We start from the raw sequence: 27,577 nt of genomic DNA on the forward strand, positions 1-27,577 counted from the left end.
CTCCTCAGGGATGCTCATCTCCTCCTGCAGTATTAACCTCCTCAGGGATGCTCATCTCCTCCTGCAGTATTAACCTCCTCAGGGATGCTCCTCTCCTCCTCCAGTATTAACCTCCTCAGATATGCTCCTCTCCTCCTCCAGTATTAACCTCCTCAGGGATGCTCCTCTCCTCCTCCAGTATTAACCTCCTCAGGGATGCTCCTCTCCTCCTGCAGTATTAACCTCCTCAGGGATGCTCCTCTCCTCCTCCAGTATTAACCTCCTCAGGGATGCTCATCTCCTCCTCCAGTATTAACCTCCTCAGGGATGCTCATCTCCTCCTGCAGTATTAACCTCCTCAGGGATGCTCCTCTCCTGCAGTATTAACCTCCTCAGGGATGCTCCTCTCCTCCTCCAGTATTAACCTCCTCAGGGATGCTCCTCTCCTCCTGCAGTATTAACCGCCTCAGGGATGCTCCTCTCCTCGTGCAGTATTAACCTCCTCAGGGATGCTCCTCTCCTCCTCCAGTATTAACCTCCTCAGGGATGCTCCTCTCCTCCTCCAGTATTAACCTCCTCAGGGATGCTCCTCTCCTCCTCCAGTATTAACCTCCTCAGGGATGCTCATCTCCTGCAGTATTAACCTCCTCAGGGATGCTCATCTCCTCCTGCAGTATTAACCTCCTCAGGGATGCTCCTCTCCTCCAGTATTAACCTCCTCAGGGATGCTCCTCTCCTCCTGCAGTATTAACCTCCTCAGGGATGCTCCTCTCCTCCTGCAGTATTAACCTCCTCAGGGATGCTCCTCTCCTCCTCCAGTATTAACCTCCTCAGGGATGCTACTCCTCCAGTATTAACCTCCTCAGGGATGCTCCTCTCCTCCTGCAGTATTAACCTCCTCAGGGATGCTCCTCTCCTCCTCCAGTATTAACCTCCTCAGGGATGCTCATCTCCTCCTCCAGTATTAACCTCCTCAGGGATGCTCCTCTCCTCCTCCAGTATTAACCTCCTCAGGGATGCTCATCTCCTCCTCCAGTATTAACCTACTCAGGGATGCTCCTCTCCTCCTCCAGTATTAACCTCCTCAGGGATGCTCCTCTCCTCCTCCAGTATTAACCTCCTCAGGGATGCTCATCTCCTCCTCCAGTATTAACCTCCTCAGGGATGCTCCTCTCCTCCTCCAGTATTAACCTCCTCAGGGATGCTCCTCTCCTCCTCCAGTATTAACATCCTCAGGGATGCTCATCTCCTCCTCCAGTATTAACCTCCTCAGGGATGCTCCTCTCGTCCTCTAGTATTAACCTCCTCAGGGATGCTCCTCTCTTCCTCCAGTATTAACCGCCTCATGGATGCTCATCTCCTCCTCCAGTATTAACCTCCTCAGGGATGCTCCTCTCCTCCAGTATTAACCTCCTCAAGGATGCTCATCTCCTCCTCCAGTATTAACCTCCTCAGGGATGCTCCTCTCCTCCTCCAGTATTAACCTCCTCAGGGATGCTCATCTCCTCCTCCAGTATTAACCTCCTCAGGGATGCTCATCTCCTCCTCCAGTATTAACCTCCTCAGGGATGCTCCTCTCCTCCTCCAGTATTAACCTCCTCAGGGATGCTCATCTCCTCCTCCAGTATTAACCTCCTCAGGGATGCTCATCTCCTCCTCCAGTATTAACCTCCTCAGGGATGCTCCTCTCCTCCTCCAGTATTAACCTCCTCAGGGATGCTCCTCTCCTCCTCCAGTATTAACCTCCTCAGGGATGCTCATCTCCTCCTCCAGTATTAACCTCCTCAGGGATGCTCCTCTCCTCCAGTATTAACCTCCTCAGGGATGCTCATCTCCTCCTCCAGTATTAACCTCCTCAGGGATGCTCATCTCCTCCTCCAGTATTAACCTCCTCAGGGATGCTCCTCTCCTCCTCCAGTATTAACCTCCTCAGGGATGCTCCTCTCCTCCTCCAGTATTAACCTCCTCAGGGATGCTCATCTCCTCCTCCAGTATTAACCTCCTCAGGGATGCTCCTCTCCTCCTGCAGTATTAACCTCCTCAGGGATGCTCATCTCCTCCTCCAGTATTAACCTCCTCAGGGATGCTCATCTCCTCCAGTATTAACCTCCTCAGGGATGCTACTCTCCTCCTCCAGTATTAACCTCCTCAGGGATGCTCCTCTCCTCCTGCAGTATTAACCTCCTCAGGGATGCTCCTCTCCTGCAGTATTAACCTCCTCAGGGATGCTCCTCTCCTCCTCCAGTATTAACCTCCTCAGGGATGCTCCTCTCCTCCTCCAGTATTAACCTCCTCAGGGATGCTCCTCTCCTCCTCCAGTATTAACCTCCTCAGGGATGCTCCTCTCCTCCTCCAGTATTAACCTCCTCAGGGATGCTCCTCTCCTCCTCCAGTATTAACCTCCTCAGGGATGCTCATCTCCTCCTCCAGTATTAACCTCCTCAGGGATGCTCATCTCCTCCTCCAGTATTAACCTCCTCAGGGATGCTCCTCTCCTCCTCCAGTATTAACCTCCTCAGGGATGCTCCTCTCCTCCTGCAGTATTAACCTCCTCAGGGATGCTCCTCTCCTCCTTCAGTATTAACCTCCTCAGGGATGCTCCTCTCCTCCTCCAGTATTAACCTCCTCAGGGATGCTCCTCTCCTCCTCCAGTATTAACCTCCTCAGGGATGCTCCTCTCCTCCTCCAGTATTAACCTCCTCAGGGATGCTCCTCTCCTCCTCCAGTATTAACCTCCTCAGGGATGCTCCTCTCCTCCTCCAGTATTAACCTCCTCAGGGATGCTCCTCTCCTCCTCCAGTATTAACCTCCTCAGGGATGCTCCTCTCCTCCTCCAGTATTAACCTCCTCAGGGATGCTCCTCTCCTCCTCCAGTATTAACCTCCTCAGGGATGCTCCTCTCCTCCTCCAGTATTAACCTCCTCTGGGATGCTCCTCTCCTCCTCCAGTATTAACCTCCTCAGGGATGCTCCTCTCCTCCTCCAGTATTAACCTCCTCAGGGATGCTCCTCTCCTCCTCCAGTATTAACCTCCTCAGGGATGCTCATCTCCTCCTCCAGTATTAACCTCCTCAGGGATGCTCCTCTCCTCCTCCAGTATTAACCTCCTCAGGGATGCTCCTCTCCTCCTCCAGTATTAACCTCCTCAGGGATGCTCCTCTCCTCCTTCAGTATTAACCTCCTCAGGGATGCTCCTCTCCTCCTCCAGTATTAACCTCCTCAGGGATGCTCCTCTCCTCCTTCAGTATTAACCTCCTCAGGGATGCTCCTCTCCTCCTTCAGTATTAACCTCCTCAGGGATGCTCCTCTCCTCCAGTATTAACCTCCTCAGGGATGCTCCTCTCCTCCTCCAGTATTAACCTCCTCAGGGATGCTCATCTCCTCCTCCAGTATTAACCTCCTCAGGGATGCTCCTCTCCTCCTCCAGTATTAACCTCCTCAGGGATGCTCATCTCCTCCTCCAGTATTAACCTCCTCAGGGATGCTCCTCTCCTCCTCCAGTATTAACCTCCTCAGGGATGCTCCTCTCCTCCTCCAGTATTAACCTCCTCAGGGATGCTCCTCTCCTCCTTCAGTATTAACCTCCTCAGAGATGCTCCTCTCCTCCTTCAGTATTAACCTCCTCAGGGATGCTCCTCTCCTCCTCCAGTATTAACCTCCTCAGGGATGCTCCTCTCCTCCTTCAGTATTAACCTCCTCAGGGATGCTCATCTCCTCCTCCAGTATTAACCTCCTCAGGGATGCTCCTCTCCTCCTCCAGTATTAACCTCCTCAGGGATGCTCCTCTCCTCCTTCAGTATTAACCTCCTCAGGGATGCTCCTCTCCTCCTCCAGTATTAACCTCCTCAGGGATGCTCCTCTCCTCCTTCAGTATTAACCTCCTCAGGGATGCTCCTCTCCTCCTTCAGTATTAACCTCCTCAGGGATGCTCCTCTCCTCCTCCAGTATTAACCTCCTCAGGGATGCTCCTCTCCTCCTTCAGTATTAACCTCCTCAGGGATGCTCCTCTCCTCCTCCAGTATTAACCTCCTCAGGGATGCTCCTCTCCTCCTCCAGTATTAACCTCCTCAGGGATGCTCCTCTCCTCCTGCAGTATTAACCTCCTCAGGGATGCTCCTCTCCTTCAGTATTAACCTCCTCAGGGATGCTCCTCTCCTCCTGCAGTATTAACCTCCTCAGAGATGCTCCTCTCCTCCTCCAGTATTAAATTTCCTCAGGGATGCTCCTCTCCTCCTGCAGTATTAACCTCCTCAGTGATGCTCCTCTCCTCCTCCAGTATTAACCTCCTCAGGGATGCTCCTCTCCTCCTCCAGTATTAACCTCCTCAGGGATGCTCCTCTCCTCCTGCAGTATTAACCTCCTCAGTGATGCTCCTCTCCTGCAGTATTAACCTCCTCAGGGATGCTCCTCTCCTCCTGCAGTATTAACCTCCTCAGTGATGCTCATCTCCTGCAGTATTAACCTCCTCAGGGATGCTCCTCTCCTCCTCCAGTATTAACCTCCTCAGGGATGCTCATCTCCTCCTGCAGTATTAACCTCCTCAGGGATGCTCCTCTCCTCCTGCAGTATTAACCTCCTCAGTGATGCTCATCTCCTGCAGTATTAACCTCCTCAGGGATGCTCCTCTCCTCCTGCAGTATTAACCTCCTCAGTGATGCTCATCTCCTGCAGTATTAACCTCCTCAGGGATGCTCCTCTCCTCCTCCAGTATTAACCTCCTCAGGGATGCTCCTCTCCTCCTGCAGTATTAACCTCCTCAGGGATGCTCCTCTCCTCCTCCAGTATTAACCTCCTCAGGGATGCTCCTCTCCTCCTCCAGTATTAACCTCCTCAGGGATGCTCCTCTCCTCCTCCAGTATTAACCTCCTCAGGGATGCTCCTCTCCTCCTCCAGTATTAACCTCCTCAGGGATGCTCCTCTCCTCCAGTATTAACCTCCTCAGGGATGCTCCTCTCCTCCAGTATTAACCTCCTCAGGGATGCTCATCTCCTCCTCCAGTATTAACCTCATCAGGGATGCTCCTCTCCTCCAGTATTAACCTCCTCAGGGATGCTCATCTCCTTCTGCAGTATTAACCTCCTCAGGGATGCTCATCTCCTCCTCCAGTATTAACCTCCTCACGGATGCTCCTCTCCTCCTCCAGTATTAACCTCCTCAGGGATGCTCATCTCCTCCTGCAGTATTAACCTCCTCAGGGATGCTCATCTCCTCCTCCAGTATTAACCTCCTCAGGGATGCTCCTCTCCTCCTCCAGTATTAACCTCCTCAGGGATGCTTCTCTCCTCCTCCAGTATTAACCTCCTCAGGGATGCTCATCTCCTCCAGTATTAACCTCCTCAGGGATGCTCCTCTCCTCCTCCAGTATTAACCTCCTCAGGGATGCTCATCTCCTCCTGCAGTATTAACCTCCTCAGGGATGCTCCTCTCCTCCTCCAGTATTAACCTCCTCAGGGATGCTCCTCTCCTCCTCCAGTATTAACCTCCTCAGGGATGCTCATCTCCTCCTCCAGTATTAACCTCCTCAGGGATGCTCATCTCCTCCTCCAGTATTAACCTCCTCAGGGATGCTCCTCTCCTCCTCCAGTATTAACCTCCTCAGGGATGCTCATCTCCTCCAGTATTAACCTCCTCAGGGATGCTCCTCTCCTCCTCCAGTATTAACCTCCTCAGGGATGCTCATCTCCTCCTCCAGTATTAACCTCCTCAGGGATGCTCCTCTCCTCCTCCAGTATTAACCTCCTCAGGGATGCTCATCTCCTCCTCCAGTATTAACCTCCTCAGGGATGCTCATCTCCTCCTCCAGTATTAACCTCCTCAGGGATGCTCCTCTCCTCCTCCAGTATTAACCTCCTCAGGGATGCTCATCTCCTCCAGTATTAACCTCCTCAGGGATGCTCATCTCCTCCAGTATTAACCTCCTCAGGGATGCTCCTCTCCTCCTCCAGTATTAACCTCCTCAGGGATGCTCATCTCCTCCTCCAGTATTAACCTCCTCAGGGATGCTCCTCTCCTCCTGCAGTATTAACCTCCTCAGGGATGCTCATCTCCTCCTGCAGTATTAACCTCCTCAGGGATGCTCCTCTCCTCCTCCAGTATTAACCTCCTCAGGGATGCTCATCTCCTCCAGTATTAACCTCCTCAGGGATGCTCCTCTCCTCCAGTATTAACCTCCTCAGGGATGCTCCTCTCCTCCTCCAGTATTAACCTCCTCAGGGATGCTCCTCTCCTCCTCCAGTATTAACCTCCTCAGGGATGCTCATCTCCTGCAGTATTAACCTCCTCAGGGATGCTCATCTCCTCCTCCAGTATTAACCTCCTCAGGGATGCTCATCTCCTCCTCCAGTATTAACCTCCTCAGGGATGCTCCTCTCCTCCTCCAGTACTAACCTCCTCAGGGATGCTCATCTCCTCCTCCAGTATTAACCTCCTCAGGGATGCTCATCTCCTCCTCCAGTATTAACCTCCTCAGGGATGCTCCTCTCCTCCTCCAGTATTAACCTCCTCAGGGATGCTCATCTCCTCCTCCAGTATTAACCTCCTCAGGGATGCTCATCTCCTCCTGCAGTATTAACCTCCTCAGGGATGCTCCTCTCCTCCTCCAGTATTAACCTCCTCAGGGATGCTCCTCTCCTCCTCCAGTATTAACCTCCTCAGGGATGCTCCTCTCCTCCTCCAGTATTAACCTCCTCATGCTCCTCTCCTCCTCCAGTATTAACCTCCTCATGCTCATCTCCTCCAGTATTAACCTCCTCAGGGATGCTCCTCTCCTCCTCCAGTATTAACCTCCTCAGTGATGCTCATCTCCTCCAGTATTAACCTCCTCAGGGATGCTCATCTCCTCCTCCAGTATTAACCTCCTCAGGGATGCTCCTCTCCTCCTCCAGTATTAACCTCCTCAGTGATGCTCATCTCCTCCAGTATTAACCTCCTCAGGGATGCTCATCTCCTCCTCCAGTATTAACCTCCTCAGTGATGCTCATCTCCTCCTCCAGTATTAACCTCCTCAGGGATGCTCATCTCCTCCAGTATTAACCTCCTCAGGGATGCTCATCTCCTCCTCCAGTATTAACCTCCTCAGTGATGCTCATCTCCTCCAGTATTAACCTCCTCAGGGATGCTCATCTCCTCCTCCAGTATTAACCTCCTCAGGGATGCTCATCTCCTCCTCCAGTATTAACCTCCTCAGGGATGCTCATCTCCTCCAGTATTAACCTCCTCAGGGATGCTCATCTCCTCCTCCAGTATTAACCTCCTCAGGGATGCTCCTCTCCTCCTCCAGTATTAACCTCCTCAGGGATGCTCATCTCCTCCTCCAGTTTTAACCTCCTCAGGGATGCTCATCTCCTCCAGTATTAACCTCCTCAGGGATGCTCATCTCCTCCTCCAGTATTAACCTCCTCAGGGATGCTCATCTCCTCCTCCAGTATTAACCTCCTCAGGGATGCTCCTCTCCTCCTCCAGTATTAACCTCCTCAGGGATGCTCCTCTCCTCCTCCAGTATTAACCTCCTCAGGGATGCTCATCTCCTCCTGCAGTATTAACCTCCTCAGGGATGCTCATCTCCTCCTTCAGTATTAACCTCCTCAGGGATGCTCATCTCCTCCTCCAGTATTAACCTCCTCAGGGATGCTCATCTCCTCCTCCAGTATTAACCTCCTCAGGGATGCTCCTCTCCTCCTCCAGTATTAACCTCCTCAGGGATGCTCCTCTCCTCCTCCAGTATTAACCTCCTCAGGGATGCTCATCTCCTCCTCCAGTATTAACCTCCTCAGGGATGCTCATCTCCTCCTCCAGTATTAACCTCCTCAGGGATGCTCCTCTCCTCCTCCAGTATTAACCTCCTCAGGGATGCTCCTCTCCTCCTCCAGTATTAACCTCCTCAGGGATGCTCCTCTCCTCCAGTATTAACCTCCTCAGGGATGCTCCTCTCCTCCTCCAGTATTAACCTCCTCAGGGATGCTCATCTCCTCCTCCAGTATTAACCTCCTCAGGGATGCTCCTCTCCTCCTCCAGTATTAACCTCCTCAGGGATGCTCATCTCCTCCTCCAGTATTAACCTCCTCAGGGATGCTCCTCTCCTCCAGTATTAACCTCCTCAGGGATGCTCATCTCCTCCTCCAGTATTAACCTCCTCAGGGATGCTCCTCTCCTCCTCCAGTATTAACCTCCTCAGGGATGCTCCTCTCCTCCTCCAGTATTAACCTCCTCAGGGATGCTCTCTCTCCTCCAGTATTAACCTCCTCAGGGATGCTCCTCTCCTCCTCCAGTATTAACCTCCTCAGGGATGCTCATCTCCTCCTCCAGTATTAACCTCCTCAGGGATGCTCTCCTCCTCCAGTATTAACCTCCTCAGGGATGCTCCTCTCCTCCTCCAGTATTAACCTCCTCAGGGATGCTCATCTCCTCCTCCAGTATTAACCTCCTCAGTGATGCTCCTCTCCTCCTCCAGTATTAACCTCCTCAGGGATGCTCCTCTCCTCCTCCAGTATTAACCTCCTCAGGGATGCTCTCCTCCTCCAGTATTAACCTCCTCAGGGATGCTCATCTCCTCCTCCAGTATTAACCTCCATATATCCCAATACTTCCATACAATATATTTGTCGCCATCATAAAGGAAAAAACATTGATTATTCAGGTTTCGTACATCAGATATTTACCCCTTGACATGTAATTTTGTACCCCCGAGGGGTAATTTTGTACCCCCGAGGGGTAATTTTGTACCCCCGAGGGGTAATTTTGTACCCCCGAGGGGTAATTTTGTACCCCCGAGGGGTAATTTTATACCCCCGAGGGGTAATTTTGTACCCCCGAGGGGTAATTTTGTACCCCCGAGGGGTAATTTTGTACCCCCGAGGGGTAATTTTGTACCCCCGAGGGGTAATTTTGTACCCCCGAGGGGTAATTTTATACCCCCGAGGGGTAATTTTGTACCCCCGAGGGGTAATTTTATACCCCCGAGGGGTAATTTTATACCTCCGAGGGGTAATTTTATACCCCCGAGGGGTAATACCCCCAAGAGGTAAGTTTACCCCTGGGTGAGGATCACTGCTCTGCAACATCCATTACTCTTCAACTCTTCATTTTGTGATGAAATTCAATCAGTAATGTTTCTCACTACTGCTTCTGTTATTTAATATGTTCTCTGCCTGGTAATTACAAATGATGATTCTCACAACCTCATGTCAACCTCATGTCAATCTGTCAACCTCATGTCAACCTCCTGTCAACATATCAACCTCATGCCAATCTGTCAACCTCCTGTCAACATATCAACCTCATGTCAATCTGTCAACCTCATGTCAACCTCCTGTCAACATATCAACCTCATGCCAATTTGTCAACCTCCTGTCAACATATCAACCTCATGCCAATCTGTCAACCTCCTGTCAACATATCAACCTCATGCCAATCTGTCAACCTCCTGTCAACATATCAACCTCACGTCAATCTGTCAAGCTCCTGTCAACATATCAACCTCATGCCAATCTGTCAACCTCCTGTCAACATATCAACCTCACGTCAATCTGTCAAGCTCCTGTCAACATATCAACCACATGCCAAACTGTCAACCTCATGTCAACATATCAACCTCATGCCAATCTGTCAACCTCCTGTCAACATATCAACCTCATGCCAATCTGTCAACCTCCTGTCAACATATCAACCTCATGCCAATCTGTCAACCTCCTGTCAACATATCAACCTCATGCCAATCTGTCAACCTCCTGTCAACATATCAACCTCATGCCAATCTGTCAACCTCTTGTCAACATATCAACCTCATGCCAATCTGTCAACCTCCTGTCAACATATCAACCTCATGCCAATCTGTCAACCTCTTGTCAACATATCAACCTCATGCCAATCTGTCAACCTCCTGTCAACATATCAACCTCATGCCAATCTGTCAACCTCTTGTCAACATATCAACCTCATGCCAATCTGTCAGCCTCACGTCAATCTGTCAGCCTCCTGTCAACCTCATGTCAACCTCCTGTCAACATATCAACCTCATGCCAATCTGTCAACCTCCTGTCAACATATCAACCTCATGCCAATCTGTCAACCTCTTGTCAACATATCAACCTCATGCCAATCTCTCAACCTCCTGTCAACATATCAACCTCATGCCAATCTCTCAACCTCACGTCAATCTGTCAGCTCCATGTGATTAAAATTTCACTTCTCCCTCTTAACATAATATATAATCTAGAGTTTAAGGAGAGTTTTCTTCCTTCACAATTCTTCATTCTCTAATTCATGCTGTTGGGCTGTCAGCCATTATTGTCTCTTAATATGTATGTAATTGATGTGATAGCTGCAAGCTAGCTCTTAAGCTAAATAACGTTTAATACGACAGCTGCAAGCTACAGCTTAGATCTAACTTGTATGTGGCACCTGCGTGCTGAAGCTTGGGACAAGTATATTCCAGCGTGGTTCTTGGGGTCTAGCATACTGCAGCTTGGGGTCTAGCATACCGCAGCTTGGGGTCTAGCATACTGCAGCTTGGGGTCTAGCATACTGCAGCTTGGGGTCTAGCATACTGCAGCTTGGGGTCTAGCATACTGCAGCTTGGGGTCTAGCATACTGCAGCTTGGGGTCTAGCATACTGCAGCTTGGGGTCTAGCATACTGCAGCTTGAGGTCTAGCATACTGCAGCTTGGGGTCTAGCATACTGCAGCTTGAGGTCTAGCATACTGCAGCTTGGGGTCTAGCATACTGCAGCTTGGGGTCTAGCATACTGCAGCTTGGGGTCTAGCATACTGCAGCTTGGGGTCTAGCATACTGCAGCTTGGGGTCTAGCATACTGCAGCTTGGGGTCTAGCATACCGCAGCTTGGGGTCTAGCATACCGCAGCTTGGGGTCTAGCATACTGCAGCTTGGGGTCTAGCATACCGCAGCTATGGGTCTAGCATACCGCAGCATGGGGTCTAGCATACTGCAGCTCTGGGTCTAGCATACTGCAGCTTTGGGTCTAGCATACTGCAGCTTGGGGTCTAGCATACCGCAGCTTGGGGTCTAGCATACTGCAGCTTGGGGTCTAGCATACTGCAGCTTGGGGTCTAGCATACTGCAGCTTGGGGTCTAGCATACTGCAGCTTGGGGTCTAGCATACTGCAGCTCAGGGTCTAGCATACTGCAGCTTGGGGTCTAGCGTACTGCAGCTTGGGGTCTAGCGTACTGCAGCTTTGGGTCTAGCATACTACAGCTTGGGGTCTAGCATACTGCAGCTTGGGTCTAGCGTACTACAGCTTGGGTTCTAGCATACTGCAGCTTGGGGTCTAGCATACAACAGCTTGGGGTCTAGCATACTACAGCTTGGGGTCTAGCATACTACAGCTTGGGGTCTAGCATACTGCAGCTAGGGGTCTAGCATACAACAGCTTGGGGTCTAGCATACTACAGCTTGGGTCTAGCATACTGCAGCTTGAGGTCAAGCATACTGCAGCTTGGGGTCTAGCATACTACAGCTTGGGGTCTAGCATACTACAGCTTGGGGTCTAGCATACTGCAGCTACAGCTTGGGTAGCATAGCAGCTACTAGCATACAACAGCTTGGGGTCTAGCATACTACTTGCTAGCATACTGCAGCTTGGGGTCTAGCGTACTGCAGCTTTGGGTCTAGCATACTGCAGCTTGGGGACTAGCATACTACAGCTTGGGGACTAGCATACAGCTTGGTGTCTAGCATACTCCAGCTTGGGGTCTAGCATACTGCAGCTTGGGGTCTAGCATACTGCAGCTTGGGGTCTAGCATACTACAGCTTGGGGGTCTAACGTACTACAGATTGGTGTCTAGCATACAACAGCTTAGGGTCTAGCATACTGCAGCTTGGGTCTAGCGTACTATAGCTTGGGGTCTAGCATACAACAGCTTGGGGTCTTGCATATTACAACTTGGGATCTAGTATACTACAGCTTGGGGTCTAGCATACTGTTGCTTGGGTCTAGCGTACTATAGCTTGGGGTCTAGCATACTGCAGCTTGGGGTCTAGCATACTGCAGCTTGGGGTCTAGCATACTGCAGCTTGGGGTCTAGCATACTGCAGCTTGGGGTCTAGCATACTACAGCTTGGGGTCTAACGTACTACAGCTTGGTGTCTAGCATACAGCAGCTTAGGGTCTAGCGTACTATAGCTTGGGGTCTAGCGTACTATAGCTTGGGGTCTAGCATACTGCAGCTTGGGTCTTGCTATTACATACTAGTATACTACAGCTTGGGGTCTAGTAGCTTGGGTCCAGAGTACAGCTTGGGGTCTAGCATGCAGCTTGGGGTCTAGGCTTGGGATCTAGTATACTACAGCCTAGCTTGGGGGTCTAGCATATAGCTTGGGGGTCTAGCATACAACAGGGGTCTAGCTAGCTTGGGCATATAGCTTGGGGTCTAGAATAGCAGCTTGGGGTTTAGCATACTACAGCTTGGGGTCTAGCATATACTTGGGGTCTAGCATACTACAGCTTGGGGTCTAGCATACAACAGCTTGTTGTCTAGCATACTACAGCTTGGGGTCTAGCATACTTCAGCTTGGGGTCTAGCATACAACAGCTTGAGGTCTAGCATACTGCAGTTTGGGGTCTAGCATACTACAGCTTGGGGGTCTAGCATACTACAGCTTGGGGTCTAGCATACTGCAGCTTGGGGTCTAGCATACAACAGCTTGGGGTCTAGCATACTACAGCTTGGGGTCTAGCATACTGCAGCTTGGGGTCTAGCATACTGCAGCTTGGGGTCTAGCATACTGCAGCTTGGGGTCTAGCATACTACAGCTTGGGGTCTAGCATACTGCAGCTTGGGGTCTAGCATACTGCAGCTTGGGGTCTAGCATACTGCAGCTTGGGGTCTAGCATACTGCAGCTCGGGGTCTAGCATACTGCAGCTCGGGGTCTAATATACTGTGAAAATAAATGGTATAAAATACCGACACAATGTAAACATAAATATATATGCAGTATAATGTGATCCTGTATTGACAACGTTTCGCCCACACAGTGGGTTTTTCAAATCACACACAGATCTACCTGGGGTTGGAAGGTACGAGAGTATTTATAGGCATGTTCAGAATGTTGAGGTCAGGTGGAGAATGCTGCATCTGATGATCTACCGGGTGGGGTTATAGAGTCTTGGGTAGCTTGGCAGGGGTATTGGACAAGTTGTGAGCAGACCTTGTGCAGTGTTCAATGTTCTTATGTGGGATAGCGATGAAGAAGTTTCTTGGCGAGTGGTTCAGCTACGTTATAGAAGCCATTGTTCTGGTTGAAATTGTTGGTTATAGAGATAAGCGATGATTCCAGGTTTCTTCGGAATTGAGTGTTGTCTTCTGTGGCGATAAGTCTTGAGTTTCTGTCGTTAATTAAATGGTTGTGTGAATTGCGTATATGGATATAGGTATATGGATAGGGCGTTCTGCTTGAAAGACAGGAGTAGGAGACAGAGAGTTTGCTTTCCTGGGGCTGGGATGGAGGATATTGTTAGCCGTCTGGATGACATCATGAGAGGTAATGGGAGCAATCCTATTATCTGTCTCAGTGCTGGAGGCAACGATGTTGGCAGACGTAGGAGTGAAGACCTGATTAGCAGGTATAGGTCAGCAACAGAAATAAGAGGAAGGGTGGGAACCCTGTCATATGTGGTATTTTGCCAAGGAGAGGAGTGGGAAATGAATGGTTGTCCAGGGCAATTGGTGTCAATTGCTGGTTAGACAAATACTGTGAGGAAAATGTGGTAACACTCATTGACAACTGGGACCTCTTCTATGGCAGAAATGACATGTATGCCAGGTCTGGGGTTCACTTATCTAGGTCTGGGGTGGGGGCACTGGCAACTGCAGTGGAGGGAGCTGTTAGGACTTTAAACTAGGAATAGTTAGTGGTATGGGTTTTGGCAGGAAAACAGTGAAGTCCCAGTGTAGTAATATGAGTTCTAGGGGAACTAGTAATAAGCAGAACGAGGTAGATATTGAAAAGCCAGTGACACTGGGTGATAAGGACAGTAATAGGTTTAGTAGAAAAACAGAAATGAGCAGGAAGGGTAAAGAGAGAGTCTTTCAATGTTTATTATGCTAATAGCCGTAGTGCTAGGAATAAGATGGACGAGTTGAGATTAGTTGCTAGTGCAGGTAACATGATGTATTTGCCTTAACTGAGACGTGGTTTAATTCAAAAAGTCGGGACATGCCTGCGGAATGTCACATTCAGGATTTTAAATTGTTCCAAGTAGATAGAAGTATCGGGAAGGGTGGTGGGGTGGCATTTTATGTCCGAGATCGCTTGAACTGTTGCATAAAAACGGGTATTAAGTCTGAAGTAACACATACAGAGTCTGGATAGAATTTTCAGAGGGGCATGAAAAACTGATTTTAGGAGTGATATACCGTCCCCCAAACTTAGATAGAGACCAAGGGAGACTACTATGGGAGGAAATTGTTAAGGCCACAAGGCACGATAATGTAGTAATTCTAGGAGACTTTAACTTTAGTCATATTGATTGGAATTTCTTGACTGGGAATTTAGAATCATACGATTTCTTAGAAGTAGTTCAGGATTGTTTTTTGAAGCAGTTTGTGACAGAACCTACAAGGGGAAATAACCTGCTTGACTTAGTTCTGGCAAACAATGAATCCCTTGTTAATAATTTAGAAATTTCAGAGGAACTGGGTGCTAGCGACCACAAATCAATTACATTTAGCATTGAAGGGAAGTATGATAGTAGCGATAACTCAGTAACAGTCCCAGATTTTCGCTTAGATTACGATGGGCTTAGAGAACACTTATCTGCTGACTGGGGTAACGAAGAGAGCTATCAATATGACAGTTTTCTGAACACTATTCATGTTGCTCAAAGAACGTTTATCCCGTATAAAGAAATTGAATCAAATAGAAATGACCCAAAATGGATGAATAATAGGCTGAAATATCTACTAGGGCATAAGAAAGGAATTTATAGGCGTATCAAAAGAGGTGAGGGTCATCTTATGAATCAGTATATTGATATTAAGAGGGACATTAAAAAGGGGATAAGAAAAGCTAAAAGGGACTATGAAATTAAAGTTACTAGGGTCTTCTTTGGATCCTTTCTCAGATGGGACCTTTAATGAAAGTGACCTTCTTCTATGCAATGATATTCCGTACTGTCAATTATTTGTCCATACCTCGCTGCATTACACTGCAGCGCGTATCCACTTGAATAAGTGGTTTACAATGTTCTTTATATCTCTCTCCTCGGGCATTTTCTATCCCAGATTTCGCCTTGTTTCATCCTTAACACCACCACTTCTGTTACTTGGCGATTTTAATGCCCACCATTTCCTCTGGGGGGGCATTCAGATGGAGACTTTTCTCGCCTCTCACCCCCTTCATGTTTTAAATATGGGTTCTCCCACCCGTTTTGATCCTCGTACTCATACTCTCTCTTGCATCGATCTATCGGTCTGTTCTTCCTCCACTGCACTATACTTCGCCTGGTCTGTTCTACCGGACTTGCATGACAGCGATCATTTTCCAACCATTCTTTCTTCTTCATATTCACCACCTTTCCGTAGCCCTCGCTGGCAATTTGATCATGCAAATTGGGACCTATACTCTCAACTCACTGCTTTTAGTGAGGTTCCTTTTTCATCCTCCATTGATGAGCTCTTACACCTCTTCTCGATGTCAGTTTTAACAGCAGCTTCTCATTCTATACCCCAAACCTCAGGCAGGCATTCTCAGAAGTGCATGCCTTGGTGGTCTCCTGCTTGTGCTCGTGCAGTACGCTGCATGGGGCAGGTACCAGTACAATAGAACCGATGAGAGACTTCTTGATTTTAAGCAGAAGCGTGCGGTCGCTCGCCGTGTCATCTGTGAAGCTAAACGCACTTGCTGGCGAGATTGTTTCCACCATCACCTCTGCTTCCTCTGAGTGCAGCCTGGAAAAAAGTGAGGAAATTGAGTGGTAAATACTCTCTTGACCCGGCTCCTGTTCTGTAGGTCGCCGGTGTTGATACAGCAAACCCTCTTGACGTTACCATTGAAATTGGCACTCATCTGGTCCGTATTTCCCGGGGGCTCCATCTATGCCCCTCGTTTCTTTCCTCAAAGTCTTCTCTCAGAGAAGAACAGTATAATATGCCTTTTACACTTCGGGAACTGGAGGCAACACACTCATCTTGCCGATCATCGGCGGCTGGGCCTGACGACATTCATATTCGGATGTTACAACATGTACATCAGTCAGCCCTTGTAGTCCTCTTAAACGTCTTCAATCTTATTTGGTCACAAGGAGTTCTTCCCCAGCTGTGGAAACCTGCCATTGTTCTCCCTTTCTGCAAGCCGGGTACTACAGGGCATGATGCCTCCCACTATCATCCCATTGCTCTTACTAGTGCAGTTTGCAAAGTGATGGAACGTCTGGTAAATCGACATTTAATGTGGTGTTTAGAGGTTCACAACAGTCTCTCCACTAGTAAGTATGGCTTTTGTAAGGGCCGATCTACCATAATACGTATATTCGTAATGCTTTTGCGAATAACCACTCAGTTATTGCCATATTTTTTGACCTTGAGAAGGCATATGACACAACTTGGAGGTATAATATTTTGGCCCAAGCCCACTCCTTAGGCCTCCGAGGCAATCTACCATCCTTCCTTAAGAGCTTTTTAACTGAAGAATTGAGACATGCAACACATGGGAATCTTTATTGAAGAAACGTTTCGCCACTCAGTGGCTTCATCAGTCCAATACAAAGTTGAAATGGGTAAGGAGAGGAGAAGTTTGAGGTAATCAGCCCCTCAACCTGGAATCGATGTGTTCAGTCCATCACTCTTGTAGGAAATGCAGCATAGGGCCAGAGGTGGCTTATATACTGCAGTCAGGTGAGGTGAAGCAGGAGGAGGCGGGATCACTGTGATCCCGCCTCCTCCACCACGATGTTGTGAACACGAACTCCAAGGCTGAGGGACTGATTACCTCATCTTTGGTATATAATTCTACTGTCTTCCAATGATGTCCTAGAATCTGTATTGATAAAGCCACTGGATGGCGTAACGTCTACAATAAAGATATCCAGATGTTGCACATGTGTCTCAACTTTCATGTTGTCGGTATTTTATAACTTTCTTGCACTGCTTCGCTATTGCTTGTGCAGGTGCTGACTGTCACCTCATTACAGTTTCTCTCCAGCATGCGGTCGACCGTGTTTCCTATTGGGCCACCACACATGGGTTTAAATTTTCCAGTACCAAAACTCACCATATTACTTTCACTAGACGCTCTGTCATCTCCGATCATCCTTTGTACCTCTATGGCTCCCGTATCCCTGAACGTGATACAGGTTTCTAGGCCTTCTCTTTGACCGTAGATTATCCTGGAAACTTCACATTACCTCTCTGAAGGCAACTTGTCACAGCCGGCTGAACCTTCTTAAAACCCTTGCTCATCTTTCCTGGGGAACCAGCCGTCGAACTTTGCTTCGCCTACATTCAGCCCTCATTTTATCTAAACTCGATTATTGTGACCAGATCTATTCAGTGGCCTCTCCTGCTACTCTCTCTAGCCTTAACCCCATCCATCACCAAGGATTACGTTTATGCCTTGGTGCTTTTCGCTCTTCCCCTGTTGAGAGCCTCTATGCAGAAGTGAATGTTCCATCCTTGTCTGATTGCCGTGATGCCCATTGCCTTCGCTACTATGTACGCTCTCACGATCTCCGCAATCCTTCCATTTATAGAATGGCCACCGATATTAGTAGACATTCTTTATTTGTTCGTCGCCCCTGTTTGCTCCGTCCCTTCTCTTTGTCTATATTCACTCGTCTTCCCTTCAGTTACCACCTTTATATGTTCATGTAGCATCTCACTTCTCCCTACCCCTCTGGGAAGTTCCAGCTGTTCGAGTCTGTTCTTTCTCACTCCCTTGCTCGAAAGCCCAACTGCCTACTGTGGCTTCTTGACCACTTCCACTCTCATTCTCATGCCATTGCAGTGTACACAGATGGCTCTAATTCTCCTTACGGCGTCGGATTCACAGCAGTGTTTCCGGACAGCGTCGTGCGAGGGCATTTACTATCTTCGGGTAGCATTTTTACTGCTGAATTGTATGCCATTCTTGCAGCACTTATTCGTATCTCATCTATGCCTGTGTCATCATTTGTCGTAGTCTCAGACACCCTTAGTGCTCTACAGGCTATACGGAAATTTGATACACCTCACCCCCTAGTTCTCTGTATCCAACTTTGGCTATGCCGTATCTCTACCAAGCATAAAGATATTGTTTTTGTTGGGTCCCTGGTCATGTTGACGTACAGGAAAATGAACAGGCAGACACTGCTGCGCGGTCAGCAGTACATGACCTACCAACTTCATATAGGTGTTCCATTTCCACCTTCACACCCACCTTCACACCCGTTGGCAACAACGTTGGTCAACTTTACCCGGTAACAAACTTCATTCTATTAAACCGAGCATAGGTTACTGGCCGTCTTGTCATCAGTGCCGAGGTTGGGAGACTACTCTCTCCCGCCTTCACATTGGCCACACTCGTCTTACTCATGGGTATCTCATGGAGAGGCACCCTGTTCCTCTCTGTGAGCAGTGTCAAGTTCAAATATCGATTAGCCACATTCTATTAGACTGCCCTCTCTATCAACGAATACGCAGAATTTACCTCCAACGTCGTCTCCGCTCTACTACTCTCTCTTTACCTTCCCTTCTTGCTGATGGACCCTCCTTTAATCCTGACTCTCATTGACTTCTTGACAACGACCGGTGGCCTGGTGGCTAAAGCTCCCGCTTCACACACGGAGGGCCCGGGTTCGATTCCCGGCGGGTGGAAACATTTGACACGTTTCCTTACACCTGTTGTCCTGTTCACCTAGCAGCAAATAGGTACCTGGGTGTTAGTCGACTGGTGTGGGTCGCATCCTGGGGGACAAGATTAAGGACCCCAATGGAAATAAGTTAGACAGTCCTCGATGACGCACTGACTTTCTTGGGTTATCCTGGGTGGCTAACCCTCCGGGGTTAAAAATCCGAACGAAATCTTATCTTATCTTACTCCACAAACTCTGATGATACCTTTTGCACTCCCCTCAGCCCTTTCAACCTCAATCTCTTGCTGCCCTCTACCCTTTCACCATCCACTGCCTCTCTGTTCTCCATAACCTATTGCTCATCCATCTCCCTTTTACCACCTGATACCCTCGCTTCCTTCCCGCCCTGCAGTGCTGTATAGCCCTTGTGGTTTAGCACTTCTTAATTATAATAATAATAAGTTATTTCTTATTCACAAGTTAACTGCACATAGAAGACTGAAGCTTTTGACAACGTTTCGGTCCTTCTTGGACCATGAGTTAGTGGCACAGAAGAGTGAAGGGACGGCAGCCAGTATATATATGACTGAAAAGTTGGGGACGGGACTGGTAGAACGAGAAGAGTTAGCAGTAGTATAACGGCTGGTATTGTACGAGGTCCGCCGGTACTGCCCCCTTCCCCCCCCGGTCTTCTCCAAATGGCGACCCTGCCAATTACTGGTAATTTGTAAACTTCTCCAGTCACGTCATTATGCTTTTTATTTCCCATTTCCTATAGCCTACTGCATATGTAACTAATTAACCAAACCAGTTCTTAGTTATCCATAGACAAAAACATTGTTTCATAAAAAACATACTGCAATTGCGATTAATATTTTAACATTATATATTTACTGCACGTCAGACACATCTGGAGTTACCAGACGCAAGAGCCTTCACTTTTATCTGACTTTAAGGTTCTATCAACATCTTATCAACACTGTGTACACAAACTTCTTCCCGCAACTCGAAACCAAGTGTCCAGAGAGCATGTTTTGCCTCTGAGATACTCTGCACCATCCCTGCTAGTGTGTGCTGCTTGAGGGATAATGATAGTCACACACTTGTCCTCTACTGGCTAGGAGACGACCTCATCGTCATCGATCTTATCTAATGGAAAACATTACTGGCAACTTGGTGACCAGATCTATTCAGCGGCCTCTCCTGCTACTCTCTCTAGCCTTAACCCCATTCATCACGAAGGATTAGGTTTATGCCTTGGTGCTTTTCACTCTTCCCCTGTTGAGAGCCTCTATGCAGAAGCGAACGTTCCATCCTTATCCGATCGCCGTGATGCCCATTGCCTTCGCTACTATGTACGCTCTCATGATCTCCGCAATCCTTCCATTTATAGAATGGTCACCGATATTAGTAGACATTCTTTATTTCTTCGCCGCCCCTGTTTACTCCGTCCCTTCTCTTTTCGCCTACATTCGCTCTTGTCTTCTCTTCAATTACCACCTTTCTATGTTCATGTAGCATCTCACTTTTCCCTACCCCCCTGGGAAGTTCCAGCTGTTCGAGTCTGTTCTTTCTCTCTCCCTTGCTCGAAAGCCCAACTGTCTACGGTCGCTTCCCACTCTTTTTCTTGACCACTTCCACTCTCATTCTCATGCCATTGCAGTGTACACAGATGGCTCTCAGTCTTCTGACGGCGTAGGATTCGCAGCAGTGTTTCCGGACAGCGTCGTACGAGGGCATTTACTATCTTCGGCTAGTATTTTACTGCTGAATTGTATGCCATTCTTGCAGCACTTATCTGTATTGCATCTATGCCTGTGTCATCATTTGTGGTTGTCTCAGACTCCCTTAGTGCTTTACAGGCTATACAGAAATTTGATACACCTCTCCCCTTAGTCCTCCGTATCCAACTTTGGCTATGCTGCATTTTTACCAAGCATAAAGATATTGTTTTTTGTTGGGTCCCTGGTCATGTTGACATACAGGGCAATGAACAGGCAGACACTGCTGCACGGTCAGCAGTACATGACCTACCAGTTTCATATAGAGGTATTCCATTTATGGACTATTTTGCTGCAATAGCTACCCACCTTCACACCCGTTGGCAACTACGTTGGTCTACTATGCTTGGTAACAAACTTCAATCTATTAGACCGAGTATAGGTTACTGGCCGTCTTCTTGTCACCAGTGTCGAGGTTGGGAGACTACTCTCTCCCGTCTTCGCATTGGCCATACTCGTCTTACTCATGGATATCTCATGGAGAGGCGCCCTGCTCCTCTGTGAGAATTGTCAGGTTCCATTATCAGTCAGTCACATTCTGTTGGACTGCCCACTTTATCAACGAGCATGCAGAATTTACCTCCGTCATCGTCTTCGCTCCGCTGCTTTCTCTTTACCTTCCCTTCTCGCTGATGGACCCACCTTTCATCCAGAGACTCTCATTGACTTTTTGACAACAACTGACTTACTTCACAAACTCTGATGATACCTTCAGCCCTTTCTACTTCAATCTCTTGCTACCCTCTACCCTGCACTATCCCCTGCCTCGCTGTTTTCTGTAACCTACTGATCATCCCTCCCCCCTTCTGCCGCCCAATACCCTCACTTCCTTCCCTACCCTGCAGCGCTGTATAGCCCTTGTGGCTTAGCGCTTCTTTTTGATGATAATCTGACGATCCCATTTTTTTTAATTTCAGTAAAATTTCCAATTTGCTGCTACTGAGACTAAATTTGTTGCATCATCCGTCCCATAGACGGCAGTGCCATTATTACTTTTAAACCGGTCAGGAGAGGGATCCTCCTGGCCCTAAGATGCATCAGCCATTAAGAGGCACCTAAGTTCTTCCGTCTTCTTATAACATGATCATTTTTCCACTATAAGCCACCTTGTACATAATTACTATCACATTTGTTTTGTCTGTTTTGTAAGGTGAAGTCCAGGATAATTCCTTAATTCATGGTATAACTTAACAAATCTTTGATTTATTAAGTGATAATATAAATTAGATCATTACGATTTCCCGAGTCATAATAGATTGACAGTAGTAGAGAGGTAATGGCCCACGAGGGTGTAACCAGCACTGCTGGAGAGGTAATGGCCCACGAGGGTGTAACCAGCACTGCTGGAGAGGTAATGGCCCACGAGGGTGTAACCAGCACTGCTGGAGAGGTAATGGCCCACGAGGGTGTAACCAGCACTGCTGGAGAGGTAATGGCCCACGAGGGTGAGACCAGCACTGCTGGAGAGGTAATGGCCCACGAGGGTGTAACCAGCACTGCTGGAGAGGTAATGGCCCACGAGGGTGAGACCAGCACTGCTGGAGAGGTAATGGCCCACGAGGGTGTAACCAGCACTGCTGGAGAGGTAATGGCCCACGAGGGTGTAACCAGCACTGCTGGAGAGGTAATGGCCCACGAGGGTGTAACCAGCACTGCTGGAGAGGTAATGGCCCACGAGGGTGTAACCAGCACTGCTGGAGAGGTAATGGCCCACGAGGGTGAGACCAGCACTGCTGGAGAGGTAATGGCCCACGAGGGTGTAACCAGCACTGCTGGAGAGGTAATGTCCCACGAGGGTGTAACCAGCACTGCTGGAGAGGTAATGGCCCACGAGGGTGAGACCAGCACTGCTGGAGAGGTAATGGCCCACGAGGGTGAGACCAGCACTGCTGGAGAGGTAATGGCCCACGAGGGTGTAACCAGCACTGCTGGAGAGGTAATGGCCCACGAGGGTGTAACCAGCACTGCTGGAGAGGTAATGGCCCACGAGGGTGTAACCAGCACTGCTGGAGAGGTAATGGCCCACGAGGGTGTAACCAGCACTGCTGGAGAGGTAATGGCCCACGAGGGTGTAACCAGCACTGCTGGAGAGGTAATGGCCCACGAGGGTGAGACCAGCACTGCTGGAGAGGTAATGGCCCACGAGGGTGTAACCAGCACTGCTGGAGAGGTAATGGCCCACGAGGGTGTAACCAGCACTGCTGGAGAGGTAATGGCCCACGAGGGTGTAACCAGCACTGCTGGAGAGGTAATGGCCCACGAGGGTGGGACCAGCACTGCTGGAGAGGTAATGGCCCACGAGGGTGTAACCAGCACTGCTGGAGAGGTAATGGCCCACGAGGGTGGGACCAGCACTGCTGGAGAGGTAATGGCCCACGAGGGTGTAACCAGCACTGCTGGAGAGGTAATGGCCCACGAGGGTGAGACCAGCACTGCTGGAGAGGTAATGGCCCACGAGGGTGTAACCAGCACTGCTGGAGAGGTAACGGCCCACGAGGGTGTCACCAGCCCTGCTGGAGAGGTAATGGCCCACGAGGGTGTAACCAGCACTGCTGGAGAGGTAATGGCCCACGAGGGTGGGACCAGCACTGCTGGAAAGGTAATGGCCCACGAGGGTGTAACCAGCACTGCTGGAGAGGTAATGGCCCACGAGGGTGTAACCAGCACTGCTGGAGAGGTAATGGCCCACGAGGGTGTAACCAGCACTGCTGGAGAGGTAATGGCCCACGAGGGTGGGACCAGCACTGCTGGAGAGGTAATGGCCCACGAGGGTGTAACCAGCACTGCTGGAGAGGTAATGGCCCACGAGGGTGTAACCAGCACTGCTGGAGAGGTAATGGCCCACGAGGGTGTAACCAGCACTGCTGGAGAGGTAATGGCCCACGAGGGTGTAACCAGCACTGCTGGAGAGGTAATGGCCCACGAGGGTGTAACCAGCACTGCTGGAGAGGTAATGGCCCACGAGGGTGTAACCAGCACTGCTGGAGAGGTAATGGCCCACGAGGGTGAGACCAGCACTGCTGGAGAGGTAATGGCCCACGAGGGTGGGACCAGCACTGCTGGAGAGGTAATGGCCCACGAGGGTGTAACCAGCACTGCTGGAGAGGTAATGGCCCACGAGGGTGGGACCAGCACTGCTGGAGAGGTAATGGCCCACGAGGGTGTAACCAGCACTGCTGGAGAGGTAATGGCCCACGAGGGTGAGACCAGCACTGCTGGAGAGGTAATGGCCCACGAGGGTGGGACCAGCACTGCTGGAGAGGTAATGGCCCACGAGGGTGTAACCAGCACTGCTGGAGAGGTAATGGCCCACGAGGGTGTAACCAGCACTGCTGGAGAGGTAATGGCCCACGAGGGTGGGACCAGCACTGCTGGAGAGGTAATGGCCCACGAGGGTGTAACCAGCACTGCTGGAGAGGTAATGGCCCACGAGGGTGAGACCAGCACTGCTGGAGAGGTAATGGCCCACGAGGGTGTAACCAGCACTGCTGGAGAGGTAATGGCCCACGAGGGTGTAACCAGCACTGCTGGAGAGGTAATGGCCCACGAGGGTGTAACCAGCACTGCTGGAGAGGTAATGGCCCACGAGGGTGGGACCAGCACTGCTGGAGAGGTAATGGCCCACGAGGGTGTAACCAGCACTGCTGGAGAGGTAATGGCCCACGAGGGTGTAACCAGCACTGCTGGAGAGGTAATGGCCCACGAGGGTGTAACCAGCACTGCTGGAGAGGTAATGGCCCACGAGGGTGGGACCAGCACTGCTGGAGAGGTAATGGCCCACGAGGGTGTAACCAGCACTGCTGGAGAGGTAATGGCCCACGAGGGTGTAACCAGCACTGCTGGAGAGGTAATGGCCCACGAGGGTGTAACCAGCACTGCTGGAGAGGTAATGGCCCACGAGGGTGTAACCAGCACTGCTGGAGAGGTAATGGCCCACGAGGGTGTAACCAGCACTGCTGGAGAGGTAATGGCCCACGAGGGTGTAACCAGCACTGCTGGAGAGGTAATGGCCCACGAGGGTGAGACCAGCACTGCTGGAGAGGTAATGGCCCACGAGGGTGGGACCAGCACTGCTGGAGAGGTAATGGCCCACGAGGGTGTAACCAGCACTGCTGGAGAGGTAATGGCCCACGAGGGTGAGACCAGCACTGCTGGAGAGGTAATGGCCCACGAGGGTGGGACCAGCACTGCTGGAGAGGTAATGGCCCACGAGGGTGTAACCAGCACTGCTGGAGAGGTAATGGCCCACGAGGGTGTAACCAGCACTGCTGGAGAGGTAATGGCCCACGAGGGTGGGACCAGCACTGCTGGAGAGGTTATATGTGGGTAGATCCACTAGTGGAATTCAGGTTAAGAAGGGCCAGAGAAATTAGGTAGATATGGATGAAAGGTGAACCTGCGTTGCTTGGGTCAGTAACTCTACTGCAGAACCCCAGTAATCTTATGCTCTTAAGTTGTTAGTTCATAGCAGTGTCAACAAGAATTAGGAGAGTTTGTGGTCTAAGAAAAAATTAGGAGAGTGTTAAGCAGTGGTTTTTCACTAAATGGTGCAATCTGAGCACCAGTTGTAAAAGTTTTGGGTACTTGAGTTAGCAAATAACTGAATCCTGGAGCATAGAAGAAATATTGGATCAGGAGTTAGTGTAACTTCTCTCAGATAGATGAATAAATTCTCTTCAAATAACGCAAGAAATATATAGTATCGTAAGCAAATGAATAAACAAAAATTAGTTAATCAGTTGTTGATTACCAGAACGAACCATTTTATTCCCTAATATGAAGATTTAATATTTAATCGTTCTTCAAAATCTCAGTGAAATCTCTATTTCATACTTTCTTCAAACAATCAACGTACTTAATGAAGCAACACCGTGTTACTTATGTTCTCCAGAACCACATTAAAGCCGAGGCAACCTAGGAAACTTGACATAACACTATTGTAATAATAAAAAAGACCAATTATACATTTTTGTCTCTGCAATTTACATAGCAATGATTGTAAACTACTGACTCTTGTTTTCAGAGGTTTGCCACAACAGACGGAGGATCGAACCTCTACCACTACTTAGTGAATAACCCCCACAGGTTGAGTTTTTTTTATTAACTAACAATGTTGTTATTTAATAAAATTTATTTGTTTACCCTAAGAAAACTTGTTTACCACCAGACGCCCCAGTGTGTGCGTCCGGGCAGGTCCACGTCTATGGTGCTGCCAGGAACGAGGAGGTGTCCATCACCTGCCGTCTGGACGCCGTGCCTTCCAATGTTCATTTCTTCTGGAGATTTAACAGCAGCGGCGATGTAGTCGACATTGCAGAGAATCACGTGGCAACACAGGGACTCCAGTCCTCGTTATCGTACGTTGCTCGCACTGAACTGGACTATGGCACGTTACTCTGCTGGGGTACCAATGCCCTGGGTAAGCAAAGAAAACCATGCGCTTACAAAGTAGTGGCTGCTGGCAAACCCAACCCTCCTGAGAAGTGCAACCTTACTAATCATACAACAGAGAACCTGATAGTGCACTGCCTCCCTGGCTACGATGGAGGCCTCCAGCAAAAATTCATTATCGAGGCTTATGAGGCTGAGAGTAAACGTCTGCTACTCAACATTACGGAAAACACTGCCCCGAGCTTTTCCCTGCGAGGGCTTCAGTCTGGAACCACCTATGTTATGCATGTTTATGCTGCCAACGACAGAGGTCCAAGTGAGAAGCGGTACCTTACCGGCTACACCATCAAGGACGTAGCAGAGAGACGTACGGCTCAGGTCCGTCCTCCTCCTGAGGAGCTAGTGTCCATTACTCCAATACTGGAGGTGGTGGTGGGAGTGGTGGGGTCGCTGGTGCTGGTGGCTCTGGTGGCAGTAGTTGTGCTCAGTTTCAAGAAAAAGCGACGTTCAAGAAGAAAGACTGTCACACTGACGCTGCAGAAGTCCTTGACTAATACTCGAGACCTTGACGACAAGAATCCTGACCTAATCCCCGCCAATGGTAAGTGGCATGTAATACAATTATTCATAGTGGATACAATAACACATAAGATAAGTCTTGTATGTGTGTATTGAACTAATCAACAAAATTAAAATAGACCTTATATGTTTTATTGTGTTCATGCAAGTTCCTTCCTAACATTCACTACTATTTGTTATGCTGTTATGTGTAAATATCTTTTGCTTAATTAATTACAGTTGTATAGATTAGCTATGTAAAACGACTAATATCTGTAAAGATGCAGCAGTGTTCAGTGGAGTCTGACTCATTGTGACCTCTGTAATCTTTTGAGCTACTGCTCATAGGATGAGCTACTGCTCATAGGATGAGCTACTGCTCATAGGATGAGCTACTGCTCATAGGATGAGCTACTGCTCATAGGATGAGCTACGGCTCCTAGGATGAGCTACGGCAGCACAACAAACTAACCACTCAGGCGACATAACTAGTACATCTTAAATGTGCATTCACTTTTATTAGAAGCATGTTTAGAAAGTCCATTCTCTAGCTCGTGTGTTATCCTGTTATACAATATAAATATATCTGTTTTTAAGACTTGTATGAAGACAGGGATCATATAACTTTGTCTTTCTGTCATTACTTGCTAGTAATTTGCTAACTTCAACAAACTGTTGTTTGGTGCAGGTCACGGTGAAAGTGAGAACAAAAGTCCCACTACTCCAGAGGAAGGTGGCTTCGGCAGCGTCCACATCTGTGCCTCCGTCCCCTATCCCAGCAATGTGTACAACACCTATCCCAGATCTCCTAGACCCATGTTACAAGCCAGTTCTCAGGTAAGTCTACTCTGAGGATCAGGAGGAATCTGAGCATAAGAGGATAGGTAGTGACAATTGGGGGACGAGAGGAATGGGGACGTTACATGGGGAAGGAAGTAGCTGGGGCACAAGTGGAGACATAAGCCAGCTGAGCAACAGAGACGATAATACACGGCAGAACTTCGGAAAGGCAAGGCTGAGGACTTCCCAGTAAGATGGGGCGAGGTATATTAAAGTTGGCATGGATGCTCGCGTGAAGGAAACTT

General features: G+C 49.1%; 1 protein-coding gene across 2 annotated transcripts in view; it reads left to right on the forward strand.

Annotated features, from left to right (window-relative positions):
* Positions 1 to 27,577, forward strand: part of LOC128705400 (nephrin) — a 505,892-nt gene that overhangs the window by 423,178 nt on the left and 55,137 nt on the right. For both annotated transcript variants that reach the window (XM_070100632.1, XM_070100633.1), the window contains 2 exons: positions 25,711 to 26,535; positions 27,181 to 27,329. In XM_070100632.1, the coding sequence (XP_069956733.1) occupies positions 25,711 to 26,535; positions 27,181 to 27,329 (974 nt within the window). The remainder of the gene's footprint in view (positions 1 to 25,710; positions 26,536 to 27,180; positions 27,330 to 27,577) is intronic.

This window comes from Cherax quadricarinatus, chromosome 73, assembly GCF_038502225.1.
Source record: "Cherax quadricarinatus isolate ZL_2023a chromosome 73, ASM3850222v1, whole genome shotgun sequence".
Taxonomy (NCBI): Eukaryota; Metazoa; Arthropoda; class Malacostraca; order Decapoda; family Parastacidae; genus Cherax; species Cherax quadricarinatus.